General features: G+C 56.7%; 1 protein-coding gene across 6 annotated transcripts; it reads right to left on the bottom strand.

Moving 5' to 3' along the window:
- Positions 1–1,542: 1,542 nt before the first annotated feature.
- wdr45 (WD repeat domain 45) lies at positions 1,543–26,948 on the bottom strand. Of its 6 annotated transcripts, none has more exons than XM_070868982.1 (12): positions 26,863–26,948; positions 24,257–24,334; positions 23,252–23,326; positions 21,280–21,384; positions 20,214–20,319; positions 17,571–17,665; positions 13,014–13,093; positions 9,986–10,108; positions 8,847–8,932; positions 5,737–5,838; positions 4,273–4,418; positions 1,543–3,289 (listed from the first exon to the last, which is right to left on the bottom strand). In XM_070868982.1, the coding sequence occupies exons 2-12, from the start codon at positions 24,303–24,305 to the stop codon at positions 3,180–3,182; spliced, it is 1,077 nt and encodes a 358-aa protein (XP_070725083.1). In that variant the 5' UTR covers positions 24,306–24,334; positions 26,863–26,948; the 3' UTR covers positions 1,543–3,179. The 6 variants fall into 6 exon arrangements, with proteins under 6 accessions (XP_070725083.1, XP_070725082.1, XP_070725081.1 ...); XM_070868981.1 differs by lacking the exon at positions 26,863–26,948 and adding an exon at positions 26,644–26,734; XM_070868980.1 differs by lacking the exon at positions 26,863–26,948 and adding an exon at positions 26,447–26,721.

The following is a 26,948-nucleotide window of genomic DNA, read 5'->3' as shown; positions in this document are numbered from 1 at the left end:
GCGCACATAAAGAGGCTGAACTCCAGGACATAGTCAACGTATTTACGGCGGCGTACGAAAGCACGGGCCTCATGCTAAACATCCGTAAGACAAAGGTCCTCCACCAGCCTGTCCTCGCCGCACAGCACTGCCCCCCAGTCAGCAAGATCCACGGCCCGGCCCTGGACAACGTGGACCATTTCCCATACCCCGGGAGCCTCTTATCAACAAGGGCAGACATTGACGACGAGATCCAACACCGCCTCCAGTGCGCCAGTGCAGCCTTCGGCCGCCTGAGGAAAAGAGTGTTCGAAGACCAGGTTCTCAAATCTACCACCGAGCTCATGGTCTACAGGGCTGTAGTGATACCCGCCCTCCTGTATGGCTCAGAGACACGGACCGTGTACAGCAGACACCTCAAGTCGCTGGAGAAATACCACCAACGCTGTCTCCGCAAGATCCTGCAAATCCCCCGGGAGGACAGACGCACCAACGTTAGCGTCCTCGACCAGGCCCAACATCCCCGGCATCGAAGCACTGACCACACTCGACCAGCTCCGCTGGGCAGGGCCACATTGTCCGCATGCCCCCCCGACACGAGACTCCCCAAAGCCAAGCACTCTACTCGGAACTCCTTCACGGGCAAACGAGCCAAAGGTGGGCAGAGGAAACGCTCACCACAGAGACAGTAGCGGGCCACTCCCCCATCCCCAGCACAGAGGCATCAAAGGCCAAAAACAAACCCCCCCCCCCCCGCCACATCCTCACCTTTGCTTACAGATGAGACGTTAAACCGAGGCCCCGTCTGCCCTCTCGGGCGGATGTAAAAGATCCCGGGGCCACTATTGGAAGAAGAGCAGGGGGAGTTCTCCCCGGTGTCCCGGGGCCAATATTTATCCCTCGACCAACATCACTAAAACAGACGATCCGGGTCATTATCACATCGCTGTGTGTGGGAGCTTGCTGTGCGCAAATCGCCGTTTCCCACAATGCAACAGTGAGCGCACTCCAAACGTACGAAAGGATATACTTGCCTTGGAGGCAGTTCAGAGAAGGTTCACTCGGTTGATTCCAGAGATGAGGGGGTTGACTTATGAGGAAAGGTTGAGGAGGTTGGACCTCTACTCATTGGAATTCAGAAGAATGAGAGGTGATCTTATCGAAACGTATAAGATTATGAGGGGGCTCGACAAGGTGGATGCAGAGAGGATGTTTCCACTGATGGGGGAGACTAGAACTAGGGGGCATGGTCTTAGAATAAGGGGCCGCCCATTTAAAACTGAGATGAGGAGGAATTTCTTCTCTCTGAGGGTTGTAAATCTGTGGAATTCGCTGCCTCAGAGAGCTGTGGAAGCCGGGACATTGAATATATTTAAGACAGAGATAGACAGTTTCTTAACCGATAAGGGGATAAGGGGGCGGGCAGGGAAGTGGAGCTGAGTCCATGATCGGATCAGCCATGATGGTATTAAATGGCGGAGCAGGCTCGAGGGGCCGAATGGCTGACTCCTGCTCCTATTTCTGATGTCCTTATGTCCTTCTTTCTTGCTTTCTTTCAAATAATCAGCTTCAAAATGTTTTATTGAAAAGGTTCATTCCATTCCAAGCGACGAACACATCAAAAACGTACAAACTAATTGCAATTATATTAACAACGGAATTGTAGCATCGGGAGTGGGTGTGTATTCGAGCTTGGAACCCGACCGTCACAGCCCATAAGGGGAGCTGAGATAACGACGAGAGTTAGGCTTATCGGAGAACTAGGCCGCAACGGACTGCAAAGGGGACAGGAAGATTTAAATTGACAAATTAATCACATCAACAGGTCAAGCCTCCCCGAGCCGTCATACAGTCCCATCAAACACACCCACAGCACGGGTTAGATACAGAGTAAAGCTCCTTCTACACTGTCCCCATCAAACACTCCCAGGGCAGGTACAGCACAGGGTTAGATACAGAGTAAAGCTCCCTCTACACTGTCCCATCAAACACTCCCAGGGCAAGTACAGGGGGTTAGATACAGAGTAAAGCTCCCTCGACACTGTCCCATCAAACACTCCCAGGGCAGGTACAGGGGGTTAGATACAGAGTAAAGCTCCCTCTACACTGTCCCCATCAAACACTCCCAGGGCAGGTACAGGGGGTTAGATGCAGAGTAAAGCTCCCTCTACACTGTCCCATCAAACACTCCCAGGGCAGGTACAGGGGGTTAGATACAGTGTAAAGCTCCCTCTACACTGTCCCATCAAACACTCCCAGGGCAGGTACAGGGGGGTTAGATACAGAGTAAAGCTCCCTCTACACTGTCCCATCAAACACTCCCAGGGCAGGTACAGGGGGTTAGATACAGAGTAAAGCTCCCTCGACACTGTCCCATCAAACACTCCCAGGGCAGGTACAGGGGGTTAGATACAGTGTAAAGCTCCCTCTACACTGTCCCATCAAACACTCCCAGGGCAGGTACAGCACGGGGTTAGATACAGAGTAAAGCTCCCTCTACACTGTCCCATCAAACACTCCCAGGGCAGGTACAGCACGGGGTTAGATACAGAGTAAAGCTCCCTCTACACTGTCCCATCAAACACTCCCAGGGCAGGTACAGGGGGTTAGATACAGAGTAAAGCTCCCTCTGCACTGTCCCATCAAACACTCCCAGGGCAGGTACATAGGGTTAGATACAGAGTAAAGCTCCCTCCACACTGTCCCCATCAAACACTCCCAGGGCAGGTACAGCATGGGGTTAGATACAGAGTAAAGCTCCCTCTACACCGTCCCATCAAACACTCCCAGGGTAGGTACAGGGGGTTAGATACAGAGTAAAGCTCCCTCTACACTGTCCCATCAAACACTCCCAGGGCAGGTACATGGGGTTAGATACAGAGTAAAGCTCCCTCTACACTGTCCCATCAAACACTCCCAATGCAGGTACAGGGGGTTAGAGACAGAGTAAAGCTCCCTCTACACTGTCCCATCAAACACTCCCAGGGCAGGTACAGGGGGTTAGATACAGAGTAAAGCTCCCTCTACACTGTCCCATCAAACACTCCCAGGGTAAAGCTCACTCTACAAGCCCACTTCTCGGAGGACCTCAGACATTCAAAGAGACATCAGTCGTGGCTGGTATCGTCGAACTTCCCTCCTCCATCGTGTGTCCGGCATTTCACACGTTGCAGAGGGGGCCGGGGGTTATGGGGGGTGTTCTAGAAATCGTCGTCATCACAGATGTCCAGATAGACGTCGAAAGCCTCACGGTTACAGTTCCCGTCGGGAGTGAAGACATATTTGTGGAAGGTTCCGTCAACACAGATCGCTGCGGGGGGAGAGAAAGGAACGGGTTAGAATTGGTGGGCAGAGTAGGGAGCGGTACTGAGGGAGCGCCGCACTGTCGGAGGGGCGGTACTGAGGGAGCGCCGCACTGTCGGAGGGGCGGTACTGAGGGAGCGCCGCACTGTCGGAGGGGCAGTACTGAGGGAGTGCCGCACTGTCGGAGGGGCAGTACTGAGGGAGTGCCGCACTGTCAGAGGGGCGGTACTGAGGGAGTGCCGCACTGTCGGAGGGGCGGTACTGAGGGAGCGCCGCACTGTCGGAGGGGCGGTACTGAGGGAGCGCCGCACTGTCGGAGGGGCAGTACTGAGGGAGTGCCGCACTGTGGGAGGGGCGGTACTGAGGGAGCGCCGCACTGTGGGAGGGGCGGTACTGAGGGAGCGCCGCACTGTGGGAGGGGCAGTACTGAGGGAGTGCCGCACTGTCAGAGGGGCGGTACTGAGGGAGCGCCGCACTGTCGGAGGGGCAATACTGAGGGAGCACCGTACTGTCGGAGGGGCGGTGCTGAGGGAGCGCCGCACTGCGCTGTCGGAGGGGCAGTACTGAGGGAGTGCCGCACTGTCGGAGGGGCAGTACTGAGGGAGTGCCGCACTGTCGGAGGGGCGGTACTGAGGGAGCGCCGCACTGTCGGAGGGGCGGTACTGAGGGAGCCCCGTACTGTCGGAGGGGCGGTACTGAGGGAGCCCCGCACTGTCGGAGGAGCGGTACTGAGGGAGCCCTGCACTGTCGGAGGGGCGGCACTGAGGGAGCCCCGCACTGTCGGAGGGGCGGTACTGAGGGAGCCCCGCACTGTCGGAGGGGCAGTACTGAGGGAGCACCGCACTGTCGGAGGGGCGGTACTGAGGGAGTGCCGCACTGTCGGAGGGGCGGTACTGAGGGAGCCCCGCACTGTCGGAGGGGCGGTACTGAGGGAGCCCCGCACTGTCGGAGGGGCAGTACTGAGGGAGCGCCGCACTGCGCTGCCCGTACCTATCACGGAGTTGACGTTCTTGGAGGTGTTCTTGCCGAACGCACAAATGCAGGCGCACTCTGCCGGAACCGTGAAGCTCGCCAGGCTCCACTGAGAATCCACGTATTGCCCGATCACCGGACCCACCTTGCCCACTCGTGCCAGCCTGCCGCAATATAGTCAGCGGGGGGGGGGAAAAAAAAACCACGCAAATTTAGACGGCCCGGGTCTTCTGACGCGGGCGCACGAGACGGCAGCGCAGATACGCGCGCAGTACCCCAACGTCCCACGCGCTGGCTTTCGTAACATATGCACGTGAGCGTATGCTCAGAGGTTTCTGGGAGCGATGCACCATCGTAGAGGAGGAGCAGGCGATGGAGTTCTCCCCGGTGCCCTGGGGCCAATATTTATCCAGCAAGCAACATCTCAGGCGCTCTGGGTCATTATCACATCGCTGTTTGCGGGAGCTTTCTGTGCACACAAAGGGGCTGCCGTGTTTTCCCACACGTTACGGCTCTGTGCGCACGACCAGATCCAACTCCGCCTCCAGTGCGCCAGTGTTTCTATAGATGAGGTCCTTACTACTCGGGGGATCAAGGGGTATGGCGAGAAAGCAGGAATGGGGTACTGAAGTTGAATGTTCAGCCATGAACTCATTGAATGGCGGTGCAGGCTAGAAGGGCCGAATGGCCTACTCCTGCACCTATTTTCTATGTTTCTATGAAGCCTTCAGCCGCCTGAGGAAGAGAGTGTTCGAAGACCAGGCCCCTCAAATCTACCACCCAGCTCATGGTCTACAGGGCTGTAGTGATACCCGCCCTCCTGTATGGCTCAGAGACACGGACCATGTACAGTAGACACCTCGAGTCGCTGGAGAAATACCACCAACGCTGTCTCCGCAAGATCCTGCAAATCCCCCGGGAGGACAGACGCACCAACGTTAGCGTCCTCGACCAGGCCAACATCCCCAGCATCGAAGCACTGACCACACTCGACCAGCTCCGCTGGGCAGGGCCACATTGTCCACATGTCCCCCCCGACACGAGACTCCCCAAAGCGAGCGCTCTACTCGGAACTCCTTCACGGGCAAACGGGCCAAAGGTGGGCAGAGGAAACGTTACAAGGGACCACCCTCAAAGCCTCCCTGATAAAGTGCAACATCCCCCACCGACACCTGGGAGTCCCTGGGCCCAAAGACCAGTCCACCCTAAGTGGAGGAAGTGCATTCGGGAGGGGCGCTGAGCACCTCGAGTCCCGTCGCCGAGAGCGTGCAGAAACCAAGCGCAGGCAGCGGAAGGAGCGTGCGGCAAACCAGTCCCACCCTCCCCTTCCCTCAACCACTGTCTGTCCCACCTGTGACAGGGACTGTGGCTCCCGTATTGGGCCTGTCTGCAGGTGTAACTCTGCGTCCCTCGGCGGTTTCAGTGTCCTCTGGCCCACCCCCCAGCCCCCTTCTCCCTCCCCGCCGCCCCTCAGTGACTCACGCTGATCGGCGATTTAACTTGGTGTCCTTGAGAGCGAAGATGTGAACCGTTCCTTTATCGCTCGAGGCACACAGGAAGGATGAGTCATGGCTGAAGTTGATGCTACGGAAACAAGACTGGGTCCAATTACCACCCAGGTACGGACCCCGGAATAACCCTCCCTCCCCTCCCCCACACTCCCCTCCCCCGCACTCCCCCTCCCCTCCCCTGCGCTCCCCATTCCCCTCCCCCACGCTCCCCATTCCCCTCCCCCGCGCTCCCTCATCCCCTCCCCCGCGCTCCCTCATCCCCCTGCATTCCCCTCCCCCGCGCTCCCCTTCCCCCGCACTCCCCCTCCCCTCCCCCGTGCTCCCCACTCCCCTCCCCCGCGCTCCCTTCATCCCCTCCCCCGCGCTCCCCACTCCCCTCCCCCGCGCTCCCTCATCCCCTCCCCCGCACTCCCCCTTCCCCTCCCCTGCGTTCCTCCTCCCCTTCCCTGCGTTCCCCCTCCCCCTGTACTCCCCTCCCGCGCACGCCCCTCCCCCGTACTCTCAGACCCTCCATCCGCTCCCCTCTCTCCCCTCCCCCGCACTCCTGCAAAGTACTGATGTGGCGCTAAACTTGTATCGAACCTTTGCTAGACCACACTTGGAGCACCGTGCACAGTTCTGGTCTCCATATACCTGGGTTAGACCACACTGGGAGCACCGTGCACAGTTCTGGTCTCCATATACCAGGGTTAGACCACACTTGGAGCACCGTGCACAGTTCTGGTCTCCATATACCTGGGTTAGACCACACTGGGAGCACCGTGCACAGTTCTGGTCTCCATATACCAGGGTTAGACCACACTTGGAGCACCGTGCACAGTTCTGGTCTCCATATACCAGGGTTAGACCACACTTGGAGCACCGTGCACAGTTCTGGTCTCCATATACCAGGGTTAGACCACACTTGGAGCACCGTGCACAGTTCTGGTCTCCATATACCTGGGTTAGACCACACTTGGAGCACCGTGCACAGTTCTGGTCTCCATATACCTGGGTTAGACCACACTTGGAGCACCGTGCACAGTTCTGGTCTCCATATACCTGGGTTAGACCACAGTGGGAGCACCGTGCACAGTTCTGGTCTCCATATACCAGGGTTAGACCACACTTGGAGCACCGTGCACAGTTCTGGTCTCCATATACCAGGGTTAGACCACACTTGGAGCACCGTGCACAGTTCTGGTCTCCATATACCAGGGTTAGACCACACTTGGAGCACCGTGCACAGTTCTGGTCTCCATATCCCAGGGTTAGACCACACTTGGAGCACCGTGCACAGTTCTGGTCTCCATATACCTGGGTTAGACCACGCTGGGAGCACCGTGCACAGTTCTGGTCTCCATATACCTGGGTTAGACCACACTGGGAGCACTGTGCACAGTTTTGGTCTCCATATACCTGGGTTAGACCACACTTGGAGCACTGCGCCCAGTTCTGCTCTCCATATACCTGGGTTAGACCACACTGGGAGCACTGTGCACAGTTCTGGTCTCCATATACCTGGGTTAGACCACACTCAGGAGAAACTTCTCTACCCAGAGAGCGGTGAGAATGTGGAACTCGCTGCGACAGGGAGGGGTCGAGGCGAATAGTATCGATGCATTTAAGGGGAGGCTGGACAAGCATATGGGGGAGAAGGGAATAGAGGGTTATGGAGATAGATTAGATGGGGAAAGACGGGAGGAGGCTCGAGTGGGGTATAAACGCCAGCACGGACCGGTTGGGCAGAACCCGTCAGGTCTGAAATCACAGCACAGGAGGCAGCCATTTGGCCCATCCAGCCCATCTCAGCTCTCCACTTCTCTTTCCCCACAGCCCTGTTCATCTTCCCCGGTTGAGGCACGGAATACAAGAACAGGGAGGTTATGCTGGAAGTGTATAAAACACTGGTTAGGCCACAGCTGGAGTACTGCGTGCAGTTCTGGTCACCACATTACAGGGAAGATGTGATTGCACTGGAGAGGGTACAGAGGAGATTTACCAGGATGTTGCACTAGAGAGGGTACAGAGGAGATTTACCAGGATGTTGCACTGGAGAGGGTACAGAGGAGATTTACCAGGATGTTGCACTAGAGAGGGTGCAGAGGAGATTTACCAGGATGTTGCACTAGAGAGGGTACAGAGGAGATTTACCAGGATGTTGCACTGGAGAGGGTACAGAGGAGATTTACCAGGATGTTGCACTGGAGAGGGTACAGAGGAGATTTACCAGGATGTTGCACTGGAGAGGGTACAGAGGAGATTTACCAGGATGTTGCACTAGAGAGGGTACAGAGGAGATTTACCAGGATGTTGCACTGGAGAGGGTACAGAGGAGATTTACCAGGATGTTGCACTGGAGAGGGTGCAGAGGAGATTTACCAGGATGTTGCACCACAGAGGGTACAGAGGAGATTTACCAGGATGTTGCACTAGAGAGGGTGCAGAGGAGATTTACCAGGATGTTGCACTGGAGAGGGTGCAGAGGAGATTTACCAGGATGTTGCACTGGAGAGGGTACAGAGGTGATTTACCAGGATGTTGCAGTAGAGAGGGTACAGAGGAGATTTACCAGGATGTTGCACTAGAGAGGGTACAGAGGAGATTTACCAGGATGTTGCCGGGACTGGAGAATTTTAGCGATGAAGAAAGATTGGAGAGGCTGGGGTTGTTTTCTTTGGAACAGAGGAGGCTGAGGTGAGATTTAATTGAGGTGTGAGGGGCCTGGATAGAGTGGATAGGACGGACCTGTTCCCCTTGGCAGAGGGATCAACAACCAGGGGGCAGAGAATGAAAATAATTGGGGGGAGGTTTAGAGGGGATTTGAGGGGAAATCTCTTCACCCAGAGGGTGGTGGGGGTCTGGGGGGGAACTCACTGCCTGAAAGGGGGGTAGAGGCAGAAACCCTCACCACATTTGGACGTGCGCTCGAAGCGCCGTAACCCACAGGGCTACGGACCCAGAGCGGGAAAGTGGGATTAGGCCGGGATGGCTCTTGGTCGGCCGGCGCAACGCGGACACGATGGGCTGGAATGGCCTCCTCCCGCGCTGTGAATTGCTGTGATTCTGTGACGTATGTCCCCGAGCCCCCGCAGCTCTCACCAGTACAGTGTGGCCGGGTCTGTGCCCCGCCTCAGTTCCACCAGCTTCTCCTTGGTCTGGGTGTCGAAGAGCCGGATCAGAGTGCCCTGCACAAAAAAACACAAGGGGCGGATTGTCGGCACTGCGACTGTGAGAGGCATCGCCGTTTTCCCTCCACAACCACCCCGCCCCCTTCTGCTCACACTGCGGGGGGCGGGTGCGGATACGGGCTCCATCCCCCGGCTCTTTGCCCCCCCCCCGCACTCCCCTGGTGACCCCACCCACGAGTGTGCGTCGGCAGCTGTTCGGCCAGGAGGTGCACAGCAGCCGCCTCCTCTTCTGTCGCCTCCCCAACCGCGTGCATTTCCGGCTGGGATACCCGCTCCGATTCCTGCTCACCGCGGAGCTAAACGCCCAGCGGTCAAATGGTGCTGTCGTGTGAGTGTGTGAGAGAGCGAGAGAGAGAGAGAGAGAGAATGTGTGTGAGAGTGTGCGTGTGAGAGAGAGAGAGAGAGAGAGAGAGAGAGAGAGTGTGTGCGAGAAAGAGTGAGAGTGTGTGTGAGAGAGTGAGAGAGTGTGTGTGTGTGTGTGTGTGTGTGAGAGAGAGAGAGAGAGAGAGAGAGAGTGTGTGAGAGCGTGAGAGTGTGTGTGTGAGAGAGAGAGAGAGAGTGTGTGAGAGTGTGTGTGTGAGAGAGAGAGAGAGAGAGAGAGTGTGTGAGAGTGTGAGAGTGTGTGTGAGAGAGAGAGAGAGAGAGTATGTGAGAGAGAGAGTGTGTGAGAGAGAGTGTGTGCGTGTGTGAGAGAGAGAGAGAGAGAGAGAATGTGTGTGAGAGTGTGTGTGTGTGAGAGAGAGAGAGAGTGAGAGAGTGTGAGAGAGAGAAAGAGAGAGAGAGAGAGAGAGTGTGTGTGTGTGTGTGCGAGAGAGAGAGAGAGAGAGAGAGTGTGCGAGTGTGTGAGAGTGTGTGAGAGTGTGAGTGTGTGTGAGAGAGAGAGAGAGTGTGCGAGTGTGTGCAACGAGATCAGGCCCAACTGTGCTGCCTCATGCAGTAGAATAGCCCCCCGGGGGCTCACCCTTGAACTCTGGCTGTGGATGGGCCGCCCCCCCTGGGGTGGGGGTGGGTCCGTGTCCCCGGGAGGTCGGAGGTCGGGGCGACCATTACCTTTTTGGACGCAGTTGCCACAACGTTGCCCTGCTGGTTGAGGGCGATGCAGGCGATCTCGCTCTGGTGGGCATTAATGGTGAAGGGAGCGGAGGATATTTCGGGATTGGTGTTCGACAGATCCTGGGGAAGAGAGAGAGAGAGAGAGAGAGAGAGAGACAGCCAATCACAGAGGGAGGTGGTTCACTGTCTCTTTTCCCCCACCGCGATACAAATTCATCCGCTTCAAGCATTTATCCGTCTGATCCTATCCCACCCAGCGTTCCCCGCACTCCCCCCCCAAAAAATTTGCTGCATCTTAAAACCCTCAGAGGACGGGGAGGGAGGGTTGGGGAGGGACCGGGGCAGTTCCCAGATACACCCCACGGGGTGGGAGGGGGGGTGGGGGCACTAGAGGGGGTGGGGGGGGGGGGGAACATCAGTTCCCTTGGGCTCGGAAAAAGGGGAGCGGGCAGGGAAGGCGGGGGGCTAAATCGGGCAGGGTTCCTGGCCCTCCTTCCCTCGCTCTTCCCTCCCACCCCCACTCGCCATCCAGCGACTCCCGAGCAAGGCAAAGGGGGCAGGAACGGCGTCGGCGCCGCGATGCCTCACACAGTCGAAGAGCTGGCGAATCAGGAACGGGGCCTGGGCGGGCGTGCGAATTTCGCAGGGCCTGTGGCTCGCCCGTTTCTGGCCCCCTTACCCCTCCAACCATGCCCTTGAGATTCTCTCTCGTTAGTAACACCCCCCACCCCCCCTCCCCAGGTTGGGATTCCCACTGGTCACTAATCTTGGGGAGCTTGATGTTTCATCAATGCTCACAGTACACCTCGCATTTATATAGCGCCTTTAACATCGTGAAACATCCCCAGGTGCTACACAGGGGCGATTATCAGACACAATCTAACACCGAGCCACATAAGGAGATATTAGGGACAGGCGACCAAAAGCTGGGTCACAGAGGTGGGTTTTAAGCAGCGTCTTGAAGGAGGAGAGAGAGGCGGTGAGGTTTAGGGAGGGAGTTCCAGAGCCTGGGGCCCAGGCAACAGAAGGCACGGCCACCGATGGTGGAGCGATTATAATCAGGGGATGCTCAGGAGGGCAGAATTAGAGGAGTGCAGAGATCTCGGGGGGGGTTGTGGGGTTGGAGGGGGTTACAGAGATAGGGAGGGGTGTAGGGGCTGGAGGAGGTTACAGAGATAGGGAGTGGTGTAGGGGCTGGAGGAGGTTACAGAGATAGGGAGGGGCGTAGGGGCTGGAGGAGATTACAGAGATAGGGAGGGGTGTAGGGGCTGGAGGAGGTTACAGAAATAGGGAGGGGTGTAGGGGCTGGAGGGGGTTACAGAGATAGGGAGGGGTGTAGGGGCTGGAGGAGGTTACAGAGATAGGGAGGGGTGTAGGGGCTGGAGGAGGTTACAGAGATAGGGAGGGGCGTAGGGGCTGGAGGAGATTACAGAGATAGGGAGGGGTGTAGGGGCTGGAGGAGGTTACAGAAATAGGGAGGGGCGTAGGGGCTGGAGGGGGTTAAAGAGATAGGGAGGGGTGTAGGGGCTGGAGGAGGTTACAGAGATAGGGAGGGGTGTAGGGGCTGGAGGAGGTTACAGAGATAGGGAGGGGCGTAGGGGCTGGAGGAGATTACAGAGATAGGGAGGGGTGTAGGGGCTGGAGGAGGTTACAGAGATAGGGAGGGGTGTAGGGGCTGGAGGAGGTTACAGAGATAGGGAGGGGCGTAGGGGCTGGAGGAGATTACAGAGATAGGGAGGGGTGTAGGGGCTGGAGGAGGTTACAGAAATAGGGAGGGGCGTAGGGGCTGGAGGGGGTTAAAGAGATAGGGAGGGGTGTAGGGGCTGGAGGAGGTTACAGAGATAGGGAGGGGTGTAGGGGCTGGAGGAGGTTACAGAGATAGGGAGGGGCGTAGGGGCTGGAGGAGATTACAGAGATAGGGAGGGGTGTAGGGGCTGGAGGAGGTTACAGAAATAGGGAGGGGCGTAGGGGCTGGAGGGGGTTAAAGAGATAGGGAGGGGTGTAGGGGCTGGAGGAGGTTACAGAGATAGGGAGGGGTGTAGGGGCTGGAGGAGGTTACAGAGATAGGGAGGGGTGTAGGGGCTGGAGGAGGTTACAGAGATAGGGAGGGGTGTAGGGGCTGGAGGAGGTTACAGAGATAGGGAGGGGTGTAGGGGCTGGAGGAGGTTACAGAGATAGGGAGGGGTGTAGGGGCTGGAGGAGGTTACAGCGATAGGGAGGGGTGTAGGGGCTGGAGGAGGTTACAGAGATAGGGAGGGGTGTAGGGGCTGGAGGGGGTTACAGAGATAGGGAGGAGTGTAGGGGCTGGAGGGGATTACAGAGATAGGGAGGAGTGTAGGGGCTGGAGGAGGTTACAGAGATAGGGAGGAGTGTAGGGGCTGGAGGGGATTACAGAGATAGGGAGGAGTGTAGGGGCTGGAGGGGATTACAGAGATAGGGAGGGGGTAAGGGCCATGGAGGGATTCGTAAACAAGGCTGAGAATTTTGAAATCGAATCGTGGTTTAACTGGGAGCCAATGTAAGTCAGCGAGCACAGCGGGTGATGGGTGAGCGGGACTCGGTGTGAGTTAGGGCACGGGGGCAGTGAGCACAGGGGGTGATGGGTGAGTGGGACTCGGTGCGAGTTAGGACATGGGGGGGGCAGTGAGCACAGGGGGTGATGGGTGAGTGGGACTGGGTGCGAGTTAGGACACGGGGTCAGTGAGCACAGGGGGTGATGGGTGAGTGGGACTCGGTGCGAGTTAGGACATGGGGGGGGCAGCGAGCACAGGGGGTGATGGGTGAGTGGGACTCGGTGCGAGTTAGGACACGGGGGCAGTGAGCACAGGGGGTGACGGGTGAGCGGGACTCGGTGCGAGTTAGGACACGGGGGGGGGGGGAGGGGCCGAGTTTTGGATGAGCTGGCGATTACGGAAGGGGTGGGGGAGGTTGAGGGAGGGGAAGGGGTGAGGGAGGGTGAGGGCTGAGGGAGGGTGAGAGGGAGGGAGGAGGAGGGAGGGAGAGAGAGGAGGACCCAGGCACTCACCACGATCTGCAGGCTCCCACACTTGTGTCCGGGGAAGATCAGAAGCTGCCTCTCCACACTGGGGCACAGGTCACACAGGCCTGGAAACAAGACACAGTCGTCTCTGAGACCCTGGGCAGCAGCACCTGACCCTCGCTCCCGATCGGCGCCCCCCTTCCCCGGGCGCGCAGGCAACACGGCCGGTCCTGTGTGGGACCGGACCCTGCTGCCCCCCTCCCCCCCCAACCCACCCACACACACATGGAGCAGGAAAGCCCCAAGCTCCATTCCCGGCCTGCGCTCGGTTAGCGCGACGCCTCATGCAGTCAAATAGCCGGCCGTCACCCGCTGCGCGCCCTGTGCAGGAACCGGCTGGCAGTCCCGCCCCCTCCCCCCCCCCCGCACCTAAACACACCCCCACCTCGCCCTCCCGCCAGCAAATGTGTCGCCGTGTCCATGACCGCCAACGCCCCTCCACCCTCACATTCCCCACATCCTTCTCCCTCCCCCTCCCCACCCTCCCTCGATGATCACCGCCCTCCTGACTCCCTCCAGCATTCACGCTTCTCCTCTCCCTCGACACCGCCCTCGTCCGAGTCGATTGGCGCCGCAGGAGGAGGCCATTCAGCCCATCGTTGCTGGTAGCTCACCCCATCAAAGGCTCCCGCCCCTAACTCACTCTCCCCCGCCCCCCCGCCCTTGACAAATCCCTGCTTCAAACACCCCTTCAAATCCCCCTCCGTTTAAAACGATCTTAGTCTCTGCCTCAGGGGCCCCTTTCCTGAGGCTGTGAAGCCTTCACTGTGCGAATAGCCCTCGGTCTGTGACCGCCCCCCCCCCCCCTTCTCCTTGCTCATCCACCAATCGCAACAGTCGCTCACTATCAAAACCTTTCAGAACTTGGAAAACCTTGATTAGAATCCCGGCAAACATTCCCTGTCCCACGTTTTTAAAAATCCTATTCTTTTCAGCCTCTGTTCTCAACTTTAATTTCTCATTCCTGGCAGGGTGTCTCTCGAATTAATCTGGACAGTCTCCCTTTCTGTGGTTAATGCACCTTCCGATATTGGGAACAGGAGGAGGCCGTTCAGCCCCTCGAGCCTGTTACATTAGGGACAGGAGGAGGCCATTCAGCCCCTCGAGTCTGTTACATTAGGAACAGGAGGAGGCTGTTCAGCCCCTCGAGCCTGTTACATTAGGGACAGGAGGAGGCCGTTCAGCCCCTCGAGCCTGTTACATTAGGGACAAGAGGAGGCTGTTCAGTCCCTCGAGTCTGTTATATTAGGAACAGGAGGAGGCTGTTCAGCCCCTCGAGCCTGTTACATTAGGGACAGAAGGAGGCCGTTCAGCCCCTCGAGCCTGTTACATTAGGGACAGGAGGAGGCCGTTCAGCCCCTCGAGCCTGTTACATTAGGGACAGGAGGAGGCTGTTCAGTCCCTCGAGTCTGTTACATTAGGAACAGGAGGAGGCCGTTCAGCCCCTCGAGCCTGTTACATTAGGAACAGGAGGAGGCCGTTCAGCCCCTCGAGCCTGTTACATTAGGGACAGGAGGAGGCCGTTCAGCCCCTCGAGCCCGCTCCACCATTCAATGAGATCACGGCTGATCTTCGACCTCAACTCCACTTTCCCGCCCGATCCCTCGATTCCCCTCGAGTCCAAAAATCTACCGATCTCGGCCTTGAATATACTCAATGACTGAGCCTCCACAGCCCTCTGGGGCAGAGAATTCCAAAGATTCACCCCCCTCGGAGTGAAGAAATTCCTCCTCATCTCAGTCCTCAATGGCCGACCCTCAGCCTCCTCAGTTCCAAAGAAAACAGATCCGGCCTCTCCAATCTTTCCTCATCGCTAAAATTCTCCAGTCCCGGCAACATCCTGGTAAATCTCCTCTGTACCCTCTCCAGTGCAACATCCTGGTAAATCTCCTCTGTACCCTCTCCAGTGCAACATCCTGGTAAATCTCCTCTGTACCCTCTCCAGTGCAACATCCTGGTAAATCTCCTCTGCACCCTCTCTAGTGCAACATCCTGGTAAATCTCCTCTGTACTCTCTCCGGTGCAACATCCTGGTAAATCTCCTCTGTACCCTCTCTAGTGCAACACCCTGGTAAATCTCCTCTGCACCCTCTCTAGTGCAACATCCTGGTAAATCTCCTCTGCACCCTCTCCAGTGCAACATCCTGGTAAATCTCCTCTGTACTCTCTCCGGTGCAACATCCTGGTAAATCTCCTCTGTACCCACTCCAGTGCAACATCCTGGTAAATCTCCTCTGTACCCTCTCTAGTGCAACATCCTGGTAAATCTCCTCTGTACCCTCTCCAGTGCAACATCCTGGTAAATCTCCTCTGTACCCTCTCCAGTGCAACATCCTGGTAAATCTCCTCTGTACCCTCTCTAGTGCAACATCCTGGTAAATCTCCTCTGCACCCTCTCCAGTGCAACATCCTGGTAAATCTCCTCTGTACCCTCTCCAGTGCAACATCCTGATGGCAGAAGTTATCGCAGATGCATTCGTTATAATCTACCAAAATTCTCTGGACTCTGGGGAGGTACCAGCTGATTGGAGAGCAGCTAATGTAACGCCTCTGTTTAAAAAAGGGGGCAGACAAAAGACAGGTAACTATAGGCCGGTTAGTTTAACATCTGTAGGGGGGAAAATGCTTGAAACTATCATTAAGGAAGAAATAGCGGGACATCTGGATAGGAATAGTGCAATCAAGCAGACGCAACATGGATTCATGAAAGGGAAATCATGTTTAACTAACTTACTGGAATTCTTTGAGGATATAATGAGCATGGTGGATAGAGGTGTACCGATGGATGTGATGTATTTAGATTTCCAAAAGGCATTCGATAAGGTGCCACACAAAAGGTTACTGCAGAAGATAAAGGTACGCGGAGTCAGAGGAAATGTATTAACATGGATCGAGAATTGGCTGGCGAACAGAAAGCAGAGAGTCGGGATAAATGGGTCCTTTTCGGGTTGGAAATCGGTGGTTAGTGGTGTGCCACAGGGATCGGTGCTGGGACCACAACTGGTTACAATATACATAGATGACCTGGAAGAGGGGACAGAGTGTAGTGTAACAAAATTAGCAGATGACACAAAGATTAGTGGGAAAGCGGGTTGTGTAGAGGACACAGAGAGACTGCAAAGAGATTTAGATAGGTTAAGTGAATGGTCTAAGGTTTGGCAGATGGAATACAATCTCGGAAAATGTGAGGTCATCCACCTTGGGAAAAAAAACAGCAAAAGGGAATATTATTTGAATGGGGAGAAATTACAACATGCTGCGGTGCAGAGGGACCTGGGGGTCCTTGTGCAGGAATCCCAAAAAGTTAGTTTGCAGGTGCAGCAGGTAATCAGGAAGGCGAATGGAATGTTGGCCTTCATTGTGAGAGGGATGGAGTACAAAAGCAGGGAGGTCCTGCTGCAACTGTACAGGGTATTGGTGAGGCCGCACCTGGAGTACTGCGTGCAGTTTTGGTCACCTTACTTAAGGAAGGATATACTGGCTTTGGAGGGGGTACAGAGACGATTCACGAGACTGATTCCAGAGATGAGGGGGTTACCTTATGATGATAGATTGAGTAGACTGGGTCTTTACTCGTTGGAATTTAGAAGGATGAGGGGTGATCTTATAGAAACATTTAAAATAATGAAAGGGATAGACAAGATAGAGGCAGAGAGGTTGTTTCCACTGGTGGGGGAGACTAGAACTAGGGGGCACAGCCTCAAAATACGGGGGAGCCAATTTAAAACCGAGTTGAGAAGGAATTTCTTCTCCCAGAGGGTTGTGAATCTGTGGAATTCTCTGCCCAAGGAAGCAGTTGAGGCTAGCTCATTGAATGTATTCAAGTCACAGATAGATAGATTTTTAACCAATAAGGGAATTAAGGGTTACGGGGAGAGGGCGGGTAAGTGGAGCTGAGTCCACGGCCAGATCAGCCATGATCTTGTTGAATGGCGGAGCAGGCTCGAGGGGCTAGATGGCCTACTCCTGTTCCTAATTCTTATGTTCTTATGTTCTTATATCCTGGTAAATCCCCTCTGTACCCTCTCCAGTGCGATTACACCTTTCCTGTAATGTGGTGACCAGAACTGCACGCAGTACTCCGGCTGTGGCCTAACTAGTGTTTTGTACACTTCAAGCATAACCTCCCTGCTCTTGTATTCCATGTGTCGGATAATAAAGGCAAGTATTCCGTATGCCTTCTTAGCCACCTTATCCACCTGGCCTGCTCCCTCCAGGGATCTGTGGACATACACTCCAAGGTCCCTCTGTTCCTCTATACTTCTCAGTGTCAGACCATTTAATGTGTATTCCCTTGTGTTAGCCCTCCCAAAGGCATTACTTCACACTTATCAGGATTGAATTCCATTTGAGTTGAGATAAAAGATCAGAGATGATCTTATTGAATGGCAGAGCAGGCTCGAGGGGCCGAATGGCCGAGTCCTGCTCCTAAATACTGTGTTGTTATGTTAATCTCCACATCCCAGGAATCAGTCTGGTGAATCTTGGCTGCACTCCCTCAATTGGCCAGAGTCCCAAATGGCCGACCCCATTTCCGAATACCTTTTGTGTTTTCCCTGGTGTCGAACTCGAACAGCTTGGTGGGATTGTCCGGGAACGTGTAGACATATATCCTGTGGCACAGCACGATGACAATCCTGGAATTCACAAGAGGAGAAAATAGCGTGACTTAAGGGCAGAGAAATCCTGCGCTGTCGGAGGGGCGGTACTGAGGGAGTGCCGCACTGTCGGAGGGGCGGTACTGAGGGAGCACCATACTGTGCTGTCGGAGGGGCGGTACTGAGGGAGCACCATACTGTCGGAGGGGCAGTACTGAGGGAGCACTGCACTGTCGGAGGGGCGGTACTGAGGGAGTGCCGCACTGTCGGAGGGGCGGTACTGAGGGAGCACCGCACTGTCGGAGGGGCAGTACTGAGGGAGCGCCGCACTGTCGGAGGGGCGGTACTGAGGGAGCCCCGCACTGTCGGAGGGGCGGTACTGAGGGAGTGCCGCACTGTCGGAGGGGCGGTACTGAGGGAGCATCATACCGCGCTGTCGGAGGGGCGGTACTGAGGGAGCACCGTACTGACGGAGGGGCAGTACTGAGGGAAGTTCACATGACACTATTGGAAGAAGAGCAGGGGGAGTTCTCCCCTGTGTCCTGGGGCCAATATTTATCCCTCAACCAACATCACTGGCCATTATCACATCACTGTGTGTGGGAGCTTGCTGTGCGCAAATTGACGTTTCCCACATTACAACAGTGAGCGCACTTTGAAAAGTACTTCATTGGCTGTAAGGCGCTTTGGGACGTCCAGAGGTAGTGAAAGGTGCCATATAAATTCAAGTGCATGAAACACAAAAGGTTAGTATGCAGGTACAGCAAGTGATCAGGAAGGCCAGTGGAATCTTGGCCTTTATTGCAAAGGGGATGGAGTATAAAAGCAGGGAAGTCTTGCTCCAGTTATACAGGGTATTGGTGAGGCCACACCTGGAGTACTGCGTGCAGTTTTGGTTTCCATATTTACGAAAGGATATACTTGCTTTGGAGGCAGTTCAGAGAAGGTTCACTCGACTGATTCCGGGGATGAGGGGGTTGACTTATGAGGAAAGGTTGAGTAGGTTGGGCCTCTACTCATTAGAGGAATGAGAGGTGATCTTATCGAAACGTATCAGATTCTGAGGGGGGCTGGACAGGGTGGATGCAGAGAGGATGTTTCCCCCTCGTGGGGGAATCTAGAACTAGGGGGCACACAGTCTCAGAATAAGGGGCCGCCCATTTAAGACGGAGATGAGGAGGAATTTCTTCTGGTGAATCTGTGGAATTCTCTGCCCCAGAGAGCTGTGGGGGGCTGGGTCATTGAATATATTTAAGGTGGAGATAGACAGATTTTTGAGCGATAAGGGAGTGAAGGGGCGGGCGGGGAAGTGGAGCCGAGTCCATGATCGGATCAGCCGCGATGGTATTAAATGGCGGAGCAGGCTCGAGGGGCCGAATGGCCGACTCCTGCTCCTGTTTCTGATGGTCTTGTGTAGAAATGTGAACCCTACGTTCCCTGTGAGGCTAACGGTCCCTCGACCCAGGAGCCCCGTGGGACGTCAGAGAGCAGGGACAGCTTAATCACAACCGCCAGAGGGACATGTGGCAACTGACCTTTAAGCTGTGACCCCCCCCCCGCCCTGGTGCTCATGTCAAAGGTGAAAGGTCGCCATGCTGAGCTGGTCGGGTCCCACAGGAACTCAATGATGTGGAAGCCACTCAGGAATAGCCCAGTGTCTCATAGCTCAGCCCCTCGAGCCTGTTACATTAGGAACAGGAGGAGGCCGTTCAGCCCCTCGAGCCTGTTACATTAGGGACAGGAGGAGGCCGTTCAGCCCCTCGAGCCTGTTACATTAGGAACAGGAGGAGGCCATTCAGCCCCTCGAGCCTGTTACATTAGGGACAGGAGGAGGCTGTTCAGCCCCTCGAGCCTGTTACATTAGGAACAGGAGGAGCCCGTTCAGCCCCTCGAGCCTGTTACATTAGGGACAGGAGGAGGCCGTTCAGCCCCTCGAGCCTGTTACATTAGGAGCAGGAGGAGGCCATTCAGCCCATCGAGTCTGTTACATTAGGAGCAGGAGGAGGCCATTCAGCCCCTCGAGTCTGTTACATTAGGGACAGGAGGAGGCCGTTCAGCCCCTCGAGCCTGTTACATTAGGGACAGGAGGAGGTCGTTCAGCCCCTCGAGCCTGTTACATTAGGGACAGGAGGAGGCCGTTCAGCCCCTCGAGTCTGCTCCGCCATTCAATAAGATCACGACCTCAACTCCACTTTCCCGCCCGATCCCTCGATTCCCCTCGAGCCCAAAAATCTACCGATCTCGGCCTTGAATATACTCAACGACTCAGCCTCCACAGCCCTCTGGGGCAGAGAATTCCAAAGATTCACCCCCCTCGGAGTGAAGAAATTCCTCCTCATCTCTGTCCTAAATGGCCGAGCCCTTATCCTGAGACTGTGTGACCCCTGGTTCTAGACTCCCCAGCCCCGGGGGGGAAACACCCTCCCTGCATCTAACCCTGTCAATCCCCCTCAGAATCTGATACGTTTCGATAAGATCGCCTCTCATTCTTCTAAACTACAATGAGTACAGGCCCAACCTGCTCAAACTTTGCTCATAAGACAAGCCCCTCATCCCCGGAATCAATCCAGGGACACAGAAGACTTACTTGTCCTGTCTGATCCGCACAGCAAGCACGGGTTTTGTGAACGTAAATTCCAGGACGAGTTTCTCCTTCGATTCCTTCCCCTCGCGGGCATCGTCCCAGACCAGCACTGCGGGCAACGAGAGATAGTGAGGGAGAGACACACACACTCAGAACAGGACTCACGCTGAGGGAGCTTTACTCTGTATCTAACCCCGTGCTGTACCTGCCCTGGGAGTGTTTGATGGGGACAGTGTAGAGGGAGCTTTACTCTGTATCTAACCCCGTGTACCTGCCCTGGGAGTGTTTGATGGGACAGTGTAGAGGGAGCTTTACTCTGTATCTAACCCCCTGTACCTGCCCTGGGAGTGTTTGATGGGACAGTGTAGAGGGAGCTTTACTCTGTATCTAACACCGTGCTGTACCTGCCCTGGGAGTGTTTGATGGGACAGTGTAGAGGGAGCTTTACTCTGTATCTAACCCCCTGTACCTGCCCTGGGAGTGTTTGATGGGACAGTGTAGAGGGAGCTTTACTCTGTATCTAACCCCCTGTACCTGCCCTGGGAATGTTTGATGGGACAGTGTAGAGGGAGCTTTACTCTGTATCTAACCCCGTGCTGTACCTGCCCTGGGAGTGTTTGATGGGGCAGTGTAGCGGGAGCTTTACTCTGTATCTAACCCCGTGCTGTACCTGCCCTGGGAGTGTTTGATGGGACAGTGTCGAGGGAGCTTTACTCTGTATCTAACCCCGTGCTGTACCTGCCCTGGGAGTGTTTGATGGGACAGTGTAGAGGGAGCTTTACTCTGTATCTAACCCCCTGTACCTGCCCTGGGAGTGTTTGATGGGACAGTGTAGAGGGAGCTTTACTCTGTATCTAACCCCGTGCTGTACCTGCCCTGGGAGTGTTTGATGGGACAGTGTAGAGGGAGCTTTACTCTGTATCTAACCCCCTGTACCTGCCCTGGGAGTGTTTGATGGGACAGTGTAGAGGGAGCTTTACTCTGTATCTAACCCCCTGTACCTGCCCTGGGAGTGTTTGATGGGACAGTGTAGAGGGAGCTTTACTCTGTATCTAACCCCGTGCTGTACCTGAGATTTCGGAAAACTTGGGGTTGCTCCCACCTCCGACGAATGCCAGCAGGTTTGACCGGTGCAGCATCTCCATGTGTCCGACACTCCCAACCTGGTCGTGGTCTGGGGAAAGAGATTATGAAGATAGAGAGAGAGACAGCCACTTTAACCACTTCCAGACGTTCCAGAGCAATACTCCCCTCGAGCTCCACTTCCCGAAAACATTGCAGGGAATGTCGATCGCAAAGCGCCTCACAGCCAATGAAGCCCTTTGTTTTTTGAAGTGCGCTCACTATTGTATTGTGGGAAACGCCAATTTGCGCACAGCAAGCTCCCACACACAGCGATGTGATAATGACCCGGATCGTCTGTTGGTCGAGGGATAAATATTGGCCCCAGGACACCGGGGAGAACTCCCCCTGCTCTTCTTCCAATAGTGGCCCCGGGATCTTTTACATCCACCCGAGAGGGCAAACGGGGCCTCGGTTTAATGTCTCATCCGAAATACAGCCCCTCCGACAGTGCGGCGCTCCCTCAGTACCGCCCCTCCGACAGTGTGGCGCTCCCTCAGTACCGCCCCTCCGACAGTGAGGGGCTCCCTCAGTACTGCCCCTCCGACAGTGCAGCGCTCCCTCAGTACCACCCCTCCGACAGTGCGGCGCTCCCTCAGTACCGCCCCTCCGACAGTGCGGCACTCCCTCAGTACCGCCCCTCCGACAGGGCGGCGCTCCCTCAGTACCGCCCCTCCGACAGTGCGGCACTCCCTCAGTACCACCCCTCCGACAGTGCGGTGCTCCCTCAGTACTGCCCCTCCGACAGTGCGGCGCTCCCTCAGTACCGCCCCTCCGACAGTGCGGCGCTCCCTCAGTACCGCCCCTCCGACAGTGTAGCACTCCCTCAGTACCGCCCCTCCGACAGTGAGGGGCTCCCTCAGTACCGCCCCTCCAACAGTGTGGCACTCCCTCAGTACTGCCCCTCCGACAGCACGGCGCTCCCTCGGTACCGCCCCTCCAACAGTGCAGCACTCCCTCAGTACTGCCCCTCCGACAGTGTAGCACTCCCTCAGTATTGCCCCTCCGACAGTGCGGCGCTCCCTCAGTACCGCCCCTCCGACAGTGCGGCGCTCCCTCAGTACTGCCCCTCCGACAGTGCGGCGCTCCCTCAGTCCCGCCCCTCCGACAGTGCGGCGCTCCCTCAGTCCCGCCCCTCCGACAGTGCGGCGCTCCCTCAGTCCCGCCCCTCCGACAGTGCGGCGCTCCCTCAGTACCGCCCCTCCGACAGTGCGGCGCTCCCTCAGTCCCGCCCCTCCGACAGTGCGGCACTCCCTCAGTACCGCCCCTCCGACAGTGCGGGGCTCCCTCAGTACCGCCCCTCCGACAGTGCAGCGCTCCCTCAGTACCGCCCCTCCGACAGTGCGGCGCTCCCTCAGTACCGCCCCTCCGACAGTGCGGCGCTCCCTCAGTACCACCCCTCCGACAGTGCGGCACTCCCTCAGTACCGCCCCTCCGACAGTGCGGTGCTCCCTCAGTCGAGGAACGGGGAATCAGGAACGTTTCAGACCCTGCGGCGGGAGTGCGCTGTACCGCTCCCGTTCCAGACCCCAATTTGCGGAATTCGGCTCAATATTTACTTGTTGACGGGATGTGGGCGTCGCTGGCAAGGCTGGCGTTTGTTGGCCATCCCTGGTCGCCCTCGAGAAGGTGGGGGTGAGCCGCCATTTCGGAGAGGCCGTTAAGAATCATCAACCTCGTATTGCCGTGATTCTGGAGTCACACAGCGGCCAGACCGGGCAAGGGCTGTAGATTTCCTACCCGAAAGTGGATTAGTGAAGCAGACGGCTTTTTACGACAATTCCGTCGCTACATGGTCACCGTTACTGGTCCCAGCTTCTTAATTCCAGATTTAGTTAATTGACTGAATTTAAATTCCCCAGCTTCCTCCCGTGTCGGGGTTCGAACTCGCGACTGCGGATCCATCCGTCGCTGCTTACCCAGGTGGCCCTTCTCCATCAGGGGCTCCACATTGTAGATCCGCAGCCCCGTCTCCATCGCTGAGCAAAAGCAGCCTAGGGTCGGAGTAGGAACAGCGGGAAGTTAGATCGTCAGGTTCAGTACGGCGCAGTGCGGCGCTCCCTCAGTACCGCCCCTCCGACAGTGCGGGGCTCCCCCAGTACCGCCCCTCCGACAGTGCGGGGCTCCCTCAGTACCGCCCCTCCGACAGTGCGGGGCTCCCTCAGTACCGCCCCTCCGACAGTGCGGGGCTCCCGCAGTACCGCCCCTCCGACAGTGCGGGGCTCCCTCAGTACTGCCCCTCCGACAGTGCGGGGCTCCCTCAGTACTGCCCCTCCGACAGTGCGGGGCTCCCTCAGTACCGCCCCTCCGACAGTGCGGGGCTCCCTCAGTACTGCCCCTCCGACAGAGCGGCACTCCCTCAGTACTGCCCCTCCGACAGAGCGGCACTCCCTCAGTACCGCCCCTCCGACAGTGTGGCACTCCCTGAGTACTGCCCCTCCGACAGAGCGGCACTCCCTCAGTACCGCCCCTCCGACAGTGTGGCACTCCCTCAGTACCGCCCCTCCGACAGCGCAGTACGGTGCTCCCTCAGTACTGCCCCTCCGACAGTGCGGTGCTCCCTCAGTACTGCCCCTCCGACAGAGCGGCACTCCCTCAGTACTGCCCCTCCGGCAGTGCGGCACTCCCTCAGTACTGCCCCTCCGACAGTGCGGCGCTCCCTCAGTACCGCCCCTCCGACAGTGAGGCGCTCCCTCAGTACCGCCCCTCCGACAGTGCGGCGCTCCCTCAGTACCGCCCCTCCGACAGTGCGGCACTCCCTCAGTACAGCCCCCTCCGACAGCGCAGTGCGGCGCTCCCTCAGTACCGCCCCTCCGACAGTGCGGTGCTCCCTCAGTACTGCCCCTCCGACAGTGCGGTGCTCCCTCAGTACAGCCTCCTCCGACAGCGCAGGGCGGCGCTCCCTCTATCGGGGAAACACTCACTCTGATCCTGATTGAAACGGAGACTGTTGACACCACGTTGCTGGGACATCGTGATAAGTCGGTCAGGGAGCCTGGGAGCTGGGGTGCAAGAGAGAAGTGCCATTGATATAGCGCCTATCTGCATCGTGAGTTGTGACACCATTTGCTTTCCTGATTGCTTGCTGGAGCTGCCTTTCCTGTGCAAGGACTTTCAGAGCTCGCGAAACACCAACACTTCGGTCTCCCCTTGCTCACCGAACTGAACATTTCCCCGGATAAATTGCCGGTTCCCGCTTGCCGGTCTGGGTCCCGTTTCCCTGCACCGAGGCTACGCGGCCCTCCGTAAAACCTCCTCCAGTGGGAGAGGAGGGGCTGGTTGAGAACTCCCTCTCTCCCTGCGCCTCCCAGCTCACGGGCTCGCGTAACCCCCTACCCCCGCCTCCCGGCCTCGCGCCCCCCCCACCCTCGGACCCCAACGTCTCGCACTCCATTCCCCCCGCGTGTGCAGCCCGACAAAGCCACCCCCACCAACCCCGGATAATGCCAACCCCCGATTATCCCGACTCTCTGCGTTTTCCGTCCGTTACCCCGATCTTTAATCCGTGCTTCTGTCATATTCCACACACACCCCCCACCCCCCCGACCTCCGCGCGTGCGCGCCCCCCCACACACAAAACCCCAGGACCCCCGATTCTGCCTTTCCGCAATTAAACCTCTCTGTCAAACGCACTGTCGGAAATCTGACCGTGAATGTGTTTTGGGGGAAGGGTACCGGTGGAGTGGGGAGGGGCAGGATTGATGCAAAGAATAGGGGGGGGGGGGTTATGCTCGAACTGTATAAAACACCGGTCAGGCCACAGCTGGAGTACTGCGCGCAGTTCTGGTCACCGCATTACAGGAAAGATGAGTTTGCACAGGAGAGGGTACAGAGGAGATTTACCAGGATGTTGCACTGGAGAGGGTACAGAGGAGATTTACCAGGATGTTGACTGGAGAGGGTACAGAGGAGATTTACCAGGATGTTGCACTAGAGAGGGTACAGAGGAGATTTACCAGGATGTTGCACTGGAGAGGGTACAGAGGAGATTTACCAGGATGTTGACTGGAGAGGGTACAGAGGAGATTTACCAGGATGTTGCACTGGAGAGGGTACAGAGGAGATTTACCAGGATGTTGCACTGGAGAGGGTACAGAGGAGATTCACCAGGATGTTGCACTGGAGAGGGTACAGAGATTTACCAGGATGTTGCACTGGAGAGGGTACAGAGGAGATTTACCAGGATGTTGCACTAGAGAGGGTACAGAGGAGATTTACCAGGATGTTGCACTGGAGAGGGTACAGAGGAGATTTACCAGGATGTTGACTGGAGAGGGTACAGAGGAGATTTACCAGGATGTTGCACTGGAGAGGGTACAGAGGAGATTTACCAGGATGTTGCACTGGAGAGGGTACAGAGGAGATTTACCAGGATGTTGCACTGGAGAGGGTACAGAGGAGATTTACCAGGATGTTGCACTGGAGAGGGTACAGAGGAGATTTACCCGAATGTTGCACTAGAGAGGGTGCAGAGGAGATTTACCAGGATGTTGCACCGGAGAGGGTACAGGGGAGATTTACCAGGATGTTGCCAGGACTGGAGAATTTTAGCGATGAGGAAAGATTGGAGAGGCTGGGGTTGTTTTCTTTGGAACAGAGGAGGCCGAGGGGAGATTTAATTGAGGTGTGAGGGGCCTGGACAGAGTAGATAGGACGGACCTGTTTCCCTTGGCAGAGGGGTCAACAACCAGGGGGCAGAGATTGAAAGTAATTGCGGAGGGAGAGGTTTAGAGGGGGTTTGAGGGGAAATGTCTTCACCCAGAGGGTGGTGGGGGTCTGGGGGGGTGGAACTCGCTGCCTGAAAGGGAGGTAGAGGCAGAAACCCTCACCACATTTGGACGTGCGCTCGAAGTGCCGTAACCCACAGGGCTACGGACCCAGAGCGGGAAAGTGGGATCCGGCCGGGGGGTGGCTCCGCAGACAAGATTCGCGGGCAGGGCAGGGCAGTGAAATGCCTTCATTTCTGCGCTGGAGTTTTTGTTGAAAGTCGGAGGGGGTTGTGTGCGCGTGTGGGGTGTGGGGGGAGGGGGGGGGGGGTTTGGAGTGGATCGGAAAGCGCGCGGGGGGGGTTACTAAGAGAGGGAGATTAAAAAACAGCCCAGAATATAACATACAGGCACACACACACACACACGCACGCACAGAGTGAGCCACACTGAGAACGGGATTAGAATCCCCTGGGAAGTTGCAGTCCTGGATTGACAAACGCAGCAGCAGTGAGAGAGAGAGAGAGAGCGCGAGTGACTGTCGCAGCACAAATCCCAGAGCCCCCTCTTTCCTTCTCGCTCTCCGTCCGCGTCCCCTGTGTCACCTTCACCCTCTCCTTTTTCCCGATCTCTCTCTCTCTCTCTGTCTCACTCTCTCTCTCTGCACAGCTCCAAGTCTGCACTTCCGGGTTACCGTGCAGGAAGGAACTTCAAAGACTTGCCCTCTGAAGCCCAAACACACACACACACACACACACTCCGCTTAAAGGCAGACTGTCCCATCCCACCCTTCCCCCGCCGGCCGCAATTACAGTTGCAGCAACCTTAAATCGGCTCGGAGCATTGTTTCTTTAAATTTTCTCGGCGAGCTGTGCCCGTTTCTCGTTCCCTGTTCCCCTCCCGAGGGGCC

This window comes from Pristiophorus japonicus, chromosome 32 (genome assembly GCF_044704955.1).
Source record: "Pristiophorus japonicus isolate sPriJap1 chromosome 32, sPriJap1.hap1, whole genome shotgun sequence".
NCBI lineage: Eukaryota > Metazoa > Chordata > Chondrichthyes > Pristiophoridae > Pristiophorus > Pristiophorus japonicus.
Note: the sequence above shows the minus strand (reverse complement) of the source record. Positions and strands in the feature narration are given on the sequence as shown.

Bases quoted from the DNA above. Each gene is read 5' to 3' on its own strand.
- wdr45 (XM_070868982.1), bottom strand. From the start codon at position 24,305: ATGTCCCAGCAACGTGGTGTCAACAGTCTCCGTTTCAATCAGGATCAG. The intron at 5,839-8,846 runs GTGAGAGCTGCG...TTGTTTCCGTAG, and splicing joins GACCCGGCCACACTGTACTG to CATCAACTTCAGCCATGACT. The intron at 3,290-4,272 runs GTACGGGCAGCG...CTCCCCCCGCAG, and splicing joins GAACGTCAACTCCGTGATAG to CGATCTGTGTTGACGGAACC.